Raw genomic sequence first — 12,460 nt, 5'->3', positions numbered from 1 at the left:
GTTACACATAAAATTACTATACTTGCACTAAATGAATAATGTAATGTCCATTCATAATATGGAAATTTTATATCTGATAGTTGCGTGGTATGGTCAAAATACTTAATTTTGTGACAGGCCTTTTAAAGAGACCCTCTGCCATGCGTACACAAACTACTCTCTTTTGTCCAATCCGGGTATAATTTCTTCAACTCGACCTAAAATCCAGTGAAAAATAGGCAAATTGTCTTCCTTCACAAGCATCATAGTTCCTGATTAAACATTATCTTTTTTAAACTACCATTTCGTTCGCTCATGAAGTTGCGATAAATAATCCCGTTGCCACCTTTTCCAAATATTTTGAGTCATTTTGGTGACTCTTTCCCATCTAGACAATCGGTTGTCAGACTTATTTATAATTTCTGGTTCTACAGGGGTTGTTATAGAACAGCCAATTAAAAAATGACTAGGCGTTAACGCATTAAAATCCCTTGCATCTGAAGAGAGAGGAGAAATTGGTCTGGAGTTTAATATTCCCTCTATTTGTGTTACTAAAGTTAAAAATTCTTCCATAGTTAATTTTGAATTCCCAACCGTTTTTTTAAAATGCGTTTTGAACGATTTAACTCCTGCCTCCCAAAGCCCACCAAAATGCGGTGCTCTAGGAGGTATAAATTTCCACTCAATCTCCTCTAACAACAAATAGTCGGATAATCCTTGTTCTGGTACTTTGGCTAATTTAAACAACTTGCTTAATTCATTTCGAGCTCCACGAAAGTTTGTAGCATTATCGCTAAATATGGTTGAGCTTTTCCCTCTCCTAGTGAAAAATCTCTTTAGGGTAGCAATTATTGCTTCCGAAGATAAGTCTGAGACAATTTCTAAGTGAATTGCTTTTGTAGCAAGGCACACAAATACTGCAACATACATTTTTTGAAAAACTCCTTTTCTTTGTTTTTTTTTGCCTTTATAAGAAACGGACCACAAAAATCGAGTCCACATTTGTTAAAGGTTGATTCAACTGACACTCGTTCAGCAGGCAGATCACCCATTATCTGATTTACTGGTACAGGTCTGTGTTTGAATCACTGTGCGCATTCATGTACTATTTTTCTAGCAAGATACCTGCCACTGATGGGCCAAATTTTTTGTCTAACAATACTTAATAGAGCTTCTGGTCCAAGATGCAAATATTTCAGATGATAATAGTACATGATCAAATAAGTCAACCAATGTCTAACTGGCAAAATGATTGGATATTTACAATCATAACTTAACCTGAGATTGCGCAAGTCTGCTACCGATGCGCAAGATTCCATCATTATCGATGAATCGATTTACCGACTTAAGCTTGCTCCTACGAGGTACTTGGCTATCTCTCTTAAGTGACTCAATATCAGAATAAAACTCACCTTTCTGCACTTACCGAAACAATGTTAACTCAACCACTTTCCGTTCCTCTAAGGATATAGGCCCTGAAACCCTTTCCATATTCTTAATGATTCTGAAGAACCTAAAAATAAAACTACAAATTTTGATTAATTTCATATAATTATTTGTTTGATTTAAGAGAGAGGTTAAACTAGAATTATTTTCTAATATTGCAAAATTAGAGTCTGATAAACATTTCAGTTCCTTGACATAGTCATTATCAGTCGTAGGCGCAAGAGGTTGTTCTGGATAATGCACGTCCTTACGAAGAAGGTCTGGTCCATTCCACCAGATATCACACGTAAGAATGTCATTTGCATCCAGTCCACGTGATATGACATCAGCTGGGTTACATTCAGATGGCACATATTTCCGTTGGTATGACCCCGTAAGCTCTTGTATTAAAGCATTTCTATTGCTCACGAAAGTTTTTAGTAAGTCTGGTTATTTTCTAAACCAAGCAAGAGAAATTGTAGAATCAGACCAAAGAATTACTTTTTCTACTTTAATATTCAACGAAGATATCACTTTACCATCAATATGGATAATAGAAGGCAACCTGACAGTTCCAATCTAGGAATTGATAAGTTTTTTATAGGTGCAACTCATGACTTGCTACACAAAAGTTGAACGGTTGGCAATCCCGAAACTGGCAAAGCTTGAACATAGATTGCAGCTTCGTATGCCGAAGATGACGCATTTGCAAATCCATGGAACACTATGTGATTTTCCTGGAATACAAATCTAGGAATCTTAAGATTACTTAGTTCAGAGAGTGTGGATACGAAATTAATCCACTCCTTGGCCATAGAATCTGGCAATGTGTCATTCCAATCGAGTTTAGCAAGCCAGAGCCTTTGCATGAATATTTTGGCCTTTGTGACCACTGGCCCAATTAAACCAACTGGATCGAACATTTTCGAAATTAATGACAGAACATCTCGTTTACTATAACTGTTAGAGTGAGGAATGGTCATTGTAAACAAAAAACAGTCAGTCTGAGGTTTCTATAAGACAACAAGAGATTTTACGGATGAAGCAAAAGTGTATTCTGAATGAGCGGTAACCTTATTTTCAGACACAATCTGATCTGGATGATTTGCACGCCATTTATGCAATTCCATTTTACCTAATTTCAACAACTCTATTAATTGGTATTGTAGAATTCTAGTATTTTCGAGTGATGATTTTCCAGAAAGTATGTCGTCGACATAGAAGTCAGTAAGAGCGATGGACGTAGCTAGAGGTAAGTTTTGGCTTTCATCTATAGCTAACTGTTTAAGAGCTTGAGTTGCTAGATAGGGAGCGTTTGACGTCCCATACGTTACTGTGTTGAGCTTATAAGTTTGCACTGGTGCATCAATGCTGTCTTTCCATAGAATTCTGAGCAAGTCTCTTTGTGGAGGATAGACTAGAATCTGTCGATACATTTTTTATACATCTGCTGTGAAGGCGTAGCGATGTTTTCTAAATCTAGCCGTTATAGAAAATAATTCCTGCTGTGGAATTCTTCTCTTCAACAAAATATCGTTTAATGACAATCCCGATGTTGTGGCAGTTGAGGCGTTAAAAACCACTCTTAAACGTGTACTACTTTTGTCTGGTCTGTAAACCCCATGGTGAGGCAGGTAGTACGAATCAGTCATGGATTCAGATCCCTCAGCTAGTTCCTTATGCTTTAAAAATTTGTATTCTTGCGTGAATTCAGAATACAATCGTTGTAAATTCGAGTCCCAACAAAATCTCAGCCAAACTTGATTAAGTCTTTTCTCTGCTAAATATCTAGACTCGCCCAACAATTCAGAGTCCTTCGTGGGCATGCATACGACATATTTACCTTCCGAGGTTCAATAATGAGTTTCATTAAAATGTTTTTCGCAATATTTCTTTTCAGGACTAAGTGGTGAATCCGAAAAATTAATATTTTCTACCTCCCAAAATTTTTGCAATGTTTCTTCAATTTTTTCATTTTGTGTAAGTAGATCACAGTATTGTGATTCAAGTGATGAATTATGCACAATGCCACTAACTAGGAATCAAAAAACCGTTTCCTGGAACAATAAGTCTTTTGTCGTGCTGCGAACTAGACTCAATTTTAATAAGTCAAAGAAACATTCTGCACCCAATAATAAATCAATTTCCTCAGGTGTGTTAAATCTGTAATCAGCTAAGGAAATATCCCTGGGGATGTCAATATTTTCAATAGTATGGGGGTAAGGGGAGTCATTTCTGTAATTTTGGGAACAATAAAAAAATCAAGTTCTCTAGAGAATGTTTTTTCCATATTGGCAATTGAAGTCCTCAATTTATAATTTAAAGTAATATCAGTTCCATTTAATTCTGAAATTGGAGCGAAAACCTTTGTTTTTTAAATCCCTAATTGTTTTGCAAAATGATCAGAAGACACACAGTTAATCTGTGAGCAGCTGTGAAGAAGAGCCTTTCCTTTAATGAATGTCCCCTTCCCGCCAGCTGTCTTCTGCTCTATCCTCTGTAGATGTTTATTTGAAACAGAATCCGAATTCATTGACTCATCCTTATGAAGCAATGAATGGCAGATATTGCAAAAATTATTCGATCGACATTGCGAAGCAATGTGTTTTTTTCCCAAACAGTTCAGACATAAGTTATTTCATTTTACTAGCGTAAATCTTTCACCAAAATTCATAGCAAGGAATTTACTACATTTAAAAAGGGAATGTGGCGATTTACATATAACGCAGTTTCTTTCCAAATTATTTGAATGAACAAGAAGGTTTTTTGGTTTTATTTCATTCATTTGTTTTGATTTTTTATATATATATATATATATATATATATATATATATATATATATATATATATATATATATTTTCCAAAGTTTGATTTCTTTTTTCTAAGAATGTCATCAAGTTATCGAAATTAGGAACATCTGAAGCGTTTACCGATAATTCGAATTGTTTTTGAGTTTCCTTGTCTATTTTGTCTAAAATGACAGAAGTAATTAAAATATCAGAGAATTTGTTTCGCTCGAAACCCAAATTATTTAAAGCTCTAATGTTTTTATTCACAGCATCTACTAGATGCCTTAATTCTTTCGATGATTCATGAATATTTTTTCGAATTCTAAAATAGCTTTAATGTGAATATTAACAAGAATTCTCTTGTTTTCGAAGCGATTTTCTAAAGCCCTAAATAATGATTCAAAAGTATCTTCCTGAGTTTGTAACAATTTTGCTTCTCCCTTAAGAGCGGCATGCAGATAATGTAGCTTTTGTGCATCTGTTAATTGAGTATTCGAGGTAACAATATTATTAAATTCAACTTTAAACATGCTCCATTCTTCATACTTTCCGCTAAATTGCAGAAGTAGAATTTCAGGTAACTTTATTTTACAACTACTCTTTGCGATATCAACCTTATTAATATTAGCAACATTATCAATTAACATTTGATTGAAACTTACCTCTAGATCGTCGATTCTTGCTTCTAGATCTAATAATTCCTCTTCTAATACAGAAGTGTCATCGTTTTCAGGCACAGCAATATGATATTCCGATCGAAGTGCATCCAAAGCAACAGACATCTTTTCCAAGCCCTTGAGCTTGGCATCTATTTTTGATTTTAGCCCATATGCTGGTACTATCCGCTATGACAGGCTCTATTCTAGTTAGCTGGGCTTTCAATGAGCCCTTTTTTCGATTTAAAGCAACTATAGTGGCCATTCTATACTAATACGAACTTAGTTAACAAAAACCAAGCAACTCCGGCTCGACGGACCATAAATTTTGTTTGGTATGAAATGCTATGAGTTACGAGAGATAATTGGCACTGGTTCCAAAATAAAACTAAGTTAGGCCACACAAATATTTAATTATTTACATATGTACAAGGTTACAAGTTAGGTGCTCCATTAGCACAAAGTGGAACGAGCGAACGCACCATAGGTCCGCTACGTACATTCTTCAACAACCAACTCAACTAAATTTGGCTCCTCTCGCAAAAGGGCGCTATATTAAAGCGAATAGGTACCCTTCTCTTTAGTCTAACCCAATATTGTTTTATCTGGTAATTAATTATTATATAAAGGTATAAAAATATGCATTACATTTCTTAATATATTTAAATAGAGGTTGGGTAGAGTAGACTTTAAGGTACCCCTTGTATTATGGCGAAGCTGTTGTTTGATTTATCGCCAAGTTGTTTCATTTGTGGTAGCCTGAGTAGTTGAATGTTTTGAAAATTCTATTGTGATGTAATTGGGTGCATGATTCTAGGAAATTTTGAATCATGGGATGTTTTGTAAGCGTTTTTGTGGTGTGTGTTGGTTTGATTCTTTAGACGGTAGAATGGCTGAATGTAGTAAGATTAATTTGAAGTTTCTGTATGATTTGGTGCGAAAGGGGAAAAGAGCTTTAATTGACTAGTGTGTAAATGAATGTTTACTTAGTAGCCATTATAACATTATAAGTGTCCTGTATGTAAGAAGGATATGCGTCTAGTCGAACATAAAAACCGTTTAGATGGATTTCAATGGGTTTGTTGGAAGAAAGGTTCAGATGGTCACTATGTGAAGCATTCGATCAGAAAGAGTAACTGGTTTGAAAAAAGTCATTTCAATATGATTGATATTTTGATTTTTATGTGGCTGTGGGTATGCGAAGCGAACTCAAAAATCATGGTAAGTGAATATTTGCTTTTGGTAGTGCTTAAATGTATGACATGTTTTTCCTTTTTTATGTTATTTTATTGTTTGGTTTAAAATGTATTTCATTGATATTATGTATTTTTTGTTTGCTTATATTGTAGAATTGGGTGCTCCTTTGACTTTTTAAGTGAAAAAATATCGATATGTATATATGGACAAAGTAAATGGAGTGGAAAATGCAAGTTTGTGCAATTCTGGGATTTTTTTTTAAAGTGAAAATAGGGCGACGTGTACATGGATAAAGTCAAAGGAGTGCGCAATGCCATTTTTGTGAAATTGGAGGATTTCTTTTTTTAATTGAAAATAAATCTATGTGTACATGGATACCGAGTTTGTGGGATTGTTTGTCATGTTATTTTGGCTTGGTGTAGCGGCAAAGATCGCCGCTTCGCAAATCAAAGAATTGCACAAAATCGGTATCCGTGTAGCGGCAAAAATCGCCTAAACTATACTTTTACCTAGAAATTGAATTACTTTTAAAACTGGCAGTTTGAGAAAATCATTTTAAAAATAGAAAGAAAGGGACTTTTTAGTCCCTGACTATGTGCTCAAAAAATAATATTTTCATACTGAATATTTTAATCTTTTTCAGGTTTTCATAGAAGTATCTTACAATGCCACTTTCGTGCCGATTCTATTCTCAAAAATATCCTGAAGTAGAAGATGTTGTTATGGTAAAAGTTCGCTCTATAGCTGAAATGGGTGCTTATGTCTCCCTGCTGGAATATAATAATATAGAAGGAATGATTCTGCTTTCTGAACTCTCTAGGCGTCGTATTCGTTCCATAAATAAACTTATTCGTGTAGGTAGAGATGAATGTGTTGTTGTTATCCGAGTGGATAAAGAGAAAGGTATAGCTTATTAATATTACTAGTTATCTGTAAAATTTCAACAATAAAATATATTAATCATTCCCTAATAAGTGCATAAGTATGTGACTATGACATCCCGGAGTATTTATGAATTGATTCCCATGAGTATTGTAACTGCGTTCTGTGTTTCTGAAATTGCATAACATTAAAAATAATTTTTATTTGTTGTACAGTTTCCCATGCTTAATATCATTTAAATATGGATTTTAAATTTCCATGTCTTTATTTTCACATAAAAATATGCACTCTCTCACTCTTGTACTTTGATCACTAGTTTCATAATTATATTTTTGATTTAGTGTGCTCAGTTCAGTTTTAGTGTCTTCTGTTAACTTTTACATCTGTAACATAATCTTACGCTTTTCTGAATTATTGATTGTGGGTTTTTTTTTTTTTTTTTTTTTTTTTTCTTCTTCTTCTTCTTCTTCTTCTTCTTCTTTCATAACACAAATTGTATATATATATTTTAAAACTTCAGATAATCTAAGATCAGCTAGCAACTCTCCCAGGTTTTCAACATATCTTCCAGTAAATCTCAGAAATTCTTAATTTTTAATACTTAGCCTATAGTACTAAGAAAAGTGTTTCTGAATAGTATAGGAAATTTAATGAATTAATGAAGCTCTAATTGTGGAAATTCTATTTTCCAGCCCTCATAGTTTTTAGCATAATTTTTCTTATTAAATTTCAGTTGTCTTAACATTTTATGGAGATTCAAGCAGTGTTTTTATGGAAATTTAGGAAATGTTTAATCAGTTCATATTTGTATTTAATTTTATTTTATATCAGCATATGATGCATTACTAAGTTATCCACATGATAGTATAAACACTAATTATTATTTTCATCATATTCAATAGCATTTTGATAAATAAAAGTTTTCCTTCCCTGCAACTAATTTTAAGTTTACTTTTATTTTTACTTATAATTTAAAGGCACGAACCACATGTCAGGATAATACTTTGACAGTAAGAGACAATTAGTAATGTTATTCAGGACTCTCAGACAATAAAGTAACAGCATTTGAGTCACATATTGTCAAGAATAAAACGTGTTCGGCACTAATTAATCATTTGGGTGTAGTTTTCAAATACTAACTTCTTGAAAAGTTCTTTTAGAAACATTAAACAAAGGATAATTGATATTTATAATTTGTACTTTATTTCTTATTCTAGTTCTAATGTTTTTTCATTCTTACTGCGCTTTAGATGAATTTTTTTTTTTTTTAATTTGGCTTTAATAACATTATTTCCAAATAACCTTCGCCCATTTTACTACCTTACACAATCTTCCTCAGATACACAACACACATAAATATAATTAGAAGTGTGATGTTTGATGTAGATTGAAATAAAGGCAAAAAAAGTGTTGGACAGGCCGAGCTTCAAAAAATTTTGCAATACTGGAAACATACATATGTAAGTCAAAAATGAAGTATGTAGATCAACAGCATATAAATATGTAAGATAAAAAATATCAAAATCTCTTAACTTTTAATTTGCAACAGTCCTTTGAATCCCAATTTAAATTTCAGTCTTTCCCCATTCTGTTCTAAAAAAGTAAATGCTTATAAGAAATCTCTCTAAACTGTGTCATTTCGAAATATATATATGTAAGATATAACAGAATACTATAGCTGCTTTAAAAATAATTGGCGACCTCAAAATTAATGATTCTAGATTTGATGCTCCCCCAAAAAAATACGGTTTGCAAATAAACGGTGTCATCTTCCTTTCCTTAGCTTCCGGCATGCCAACATCCATGCTGCTTTGCTTCTCCATCTAAAATGATATTACCATGTTAATCTGTGTATATAAGAAATTATTGTAATTGCTTATGATAATATATATATATATTGTCTATAAAGAATTATTCTAATATGCCTGGAATTAAAGATGGTAATTAGCTGAACTTAGTTTGGTATCGACATCTTCATCCCGTCTTGCCGCTCTGCTATCACGACTATGCATCAAATAAGGAAAATATGTATTCGGATATTGGGGGGGGGGATGTAATCAAGAATAGGTGCATAAATTCTGCCAATTTCAATACATAATTAATATTAAGAAAGTACTTCTCAAGAGTAAAATAAAATGTGTGCAACTGTAACATCCTTGATGCAAGTGCGTATTTACACATCTACACATCATCGACTTTTAAATAACTGCATATGTATGAAGTAATTTTAAAATGATTGCCACAGCAAAAAACCTGAGTTAAGTGATGGAGCTTGATGCATGATAAATGCTAATTATAATATTTCCTTATTCTTGATAAGTGCATTCTTAATATGAATTACACATTGTAATCGTCTCGGTCTTCATGTGTGTTCTTGATCTCGTTCATCTTTATAACAATTGATTTCAGGAGGAAAGAGCAGCAATGGAAAGAAAGCAGAAGTATACGATGCGCCTGAGATAAAAACAGGGTTCAGAGTGATTTTAGTTTCAGGTCAACTTTATTTTAATTGTTTAAGTTTCAGTTCTTAAATTTAGAATCATTATTGAATGATGTGTATGTAAGTACCTGCATTTTTTAAAGATCGTGTGAAAAATATTACTTTTGGAATGATGCAGTTTAGAATGATCTGTTCAGCAGCTGCTATTTTTAGGATGGAAAAGGGAATTGACTAAATAAATATAGAGTTAAAGGAGTATTGTAATTCAGATTTCAAAATTAGCAGTATTCTGGTTTTTATTGGCCTAAAAAAATATGTGTTGTATAAATTATTTTCACATCAAATTTCTTGTTTTTTATAAAGTGGTTATTTTTATTATTATTTACGATTAAAACAGTACATATGAACATTAAAGATAAGCAAATGAATGTCTTTATTTTCTTCACATTGGTTTAAGTTGGCATTGGTTTAAGGTGCAGATAATCAGAAAAAACTATAATTTATTCCAGCACTTGTAGTTATGCACTGCATCTGCAAACAATAAGCATAGTTATGGTTTTTCAAGGTTGCTAACATACAGTGTGAAATATTGCATAAAAATAAAGAAATTACATTTCTAATGTATAAAAGTTCATATATTAATTAACATGTTGACTGCCAACTATGAGATAGCTAGTAGATCGTGTTCTTTTCTAGGACGCCAACTATGAGTTATCTCGTACTGTGTTTACTTGCCTGTGCAGCTACGATTAAACTCGGAATATATCAGCGCTAATATCGATAGATGGCTTCTAGGAAAAGGACAAAAAATCAATGCTGGCTTGCATTAACAGATTTATTTTAAAAATGAACAAAAAATGTAATTATAAAAATTAATAACATAATATGATTAAATCAGTTTGGCTTCTCGGACCAGAATCCGAAAAGTGCCATGGCAGTCAACGTGTTAAGTTTTATATCATAGCTCTTTTTTGTGGTGAACGTACAGTGGTGGCCAAAATTGTAGACACTTTTGGAAATTTTTATGTTTTTGAACTTTGTATGCTTATAGAAAATGTTACGTTTCACAAAATGCAAACTTGTATATATCATTTTAAAGAGAATTTATTACCGAATTCAATACAAAACACAAAATTCAATTATTTGCAATACAAAAAAGTTATATGTACTTTAATATAAATAAAAAACACAGTTATGAAGTGGTTTGTAATGTCTAGCTTTCCTGGCCAATCACTGTTCTTGTTCTGAGAACCAGTGAAATGTTAGTAACTGCCAGTAGAAGCTGACATCATGTTTACTCTTGAAACAATTCATTATTTTGCTTTGTTCTGTAGAATGAGGACCTGTTTCTTATACACTGCAATTAAAAGTAGGAATTTTTGTAAAAATTTTTAATATTTAGTCAAGGAGCAATGACATCAAATAAAAGAGCAGATTGGACACCTAGAAAGAGATGTAATATTATTGTGTTACGAGAAAGTAGTCTTTCCTATGCTGAAATTGCAAGACAGGTGGGTGGTTCAGTGACTACATCTGGAGTCCAAAAGTTTTGTTTACGATATCAGGAGACAAATTCAATAAAAAACAAAGAAAGAAAAGGCCGAAAAAGGTGCACCATATCTATTGATGACAGAAGAATAAAAAGATTGTCTCCAAGATAGAAAAATGTCATCAGCAGCCATCAGAAGTGATCTGAATGATGCTGGTGTTTCTGTCAGTTCAAGAACAATCAGGAGAAGATGTTGGACTGAGAGGTAGAATTCCACGAAAAAAGCCTTATTTTAATTTTCAGCAACGAAAAAGAAGACTACAGTGGGCAAAGGAACGCATTAATTGGACAGATGATCAGTGGTCACAAGTTTTATGGAGTGATGAAACTAAGGTATAGTTATTCGGTAGTGATGGGCGAAAATATGTAAGATGTAGAATAGGAGAAGAGCTACATCCTGATTGCATTCAAGCAACTGTGAAGAACCCAGTTAGTGTTATGATTTGGTCATGCATGTCAGCAGATGGTATTGGTCACCTTCATGTCATCGATGGGACACTGAATGCCAGAAAATACATTGACACTATTCTAGAACCAAAACTTCTACCTTCCATCAGAGATCTCTTTCCCAACAATGCTTTATTTATTTTTCAGCAGGATTCTGCTCCTTGCCACACGGCCAAAATATTGAAAGAGTGGTTTCGTACAAAGAGCATTTAATTGTTGTCATGGCCAGGAAACAGTCCTGACCTCAATTCTATCGAAAATTTGTGGCACCGTTTGAAAACTCTTGTCCGAATGAGGCACCCATCAAATAAAAGGGAACTAATTGAGGCTATAATTGTTTCCTGACATCTTTTAATTTCCTGTATTTCTTGGAAATAAATTGTAGTACAGTCAAAAGTCGTTAATCCGGATTCGTCGGGACTTCGGCGATTCCGGATTATCGATTTTTCCGGATTATAGATCATCAGTTTAAATCTCGTAAGATGGCATGCAGAAATTCTAAAATTAAAAATATAAAACCGTAATTTATGAAATAAAGAACAATTATGATCTAAAGGGTATCAAAATTTGCAAAAAGAAAAAGCTTAATATTTATTTGTTTACTTTATTAAACATTTCTTTCAATGTAAGTTGTTTAAGTTTTGCTTCGTTTCATGTGATAATACTTTCTTTTTAATTCTAGTAAACAGACATAATTTCTTGTTCAGTTACAAAGTTCCCCTGTTCAAATCCTATAATTGCTGTGTCAAGAACACCGACTAATTTGTCAATCGAAATTTTTTCGTTTTCACTAACCTCTGTTACTTTCTTCGCTATCGGAAGTGAATTATAATGACGAGGAACTTGTTTTAAATCATATCAAAGACGGAGCACATCGAGATGAAATACTAATTTGGTAAGGAATTATAAGCCAAATAAAATAAAAACATCTACCCTGAAGATAAGGATAGTGCTGACAGATCAACTTCCAATTCATTACGCGCCTGCTGCGGCGTTCCCCCCGCCGAGCAGCGTGAAATTGATAAACAGATTTCGGATTTCAAAACATACTTTCGCTTTAGATCCTTTACATATTAACAAATATATATCGGAAAT

General features: G+C 33.1%; 1 protein-coding gene across 2 annotated transcripts in view; it reads left to right on the top strand.

Annotated features, from left to right (window-relative positions):
* Window positions 1-12,460, top strand: part of eIF2alpha (eukaryotic translation initiation factor 2 subunit alpha) — a 50,743-nt gene that overhangs the window by 11,201 nt on the left and 27,082 nt on the right. For both annotated transcript variants that reach the window (XM_035371730.1, XM_035371731.1), the window contains exon 2: window positions 6,691-6,950. In XM_035371730.1, coding sequence (XP_035227621.1) covers window positions 6,713-6,950 — 238 coding nt within the window. In that variant the 5' untranslated portion in view covers window positions 6,691-6,712. The remainder of the gene's footprint in view (window positions 1-6,690; window positions 6,951-12,460) is intronic.

This window comes from Stegodyphus dumicola, chromosome 2, assembly GCF_044657685.1.
Source record: "Stegodyphus dumicola isolate Sdum_Otavi_A_Nest chromosome 2, ASM4465768v1".
NCBI lineage: Eukaryota > Metazoa > Arthropoda > Arachnida > Araneae > Eresidae > Stegodyphus > Stegodyphus dumicola.
The sequence above is the reverse complement of the archived record's forward strand: the minus strand, read 5'-3'. Positions and strand labels throughout refer to the sequence as shown.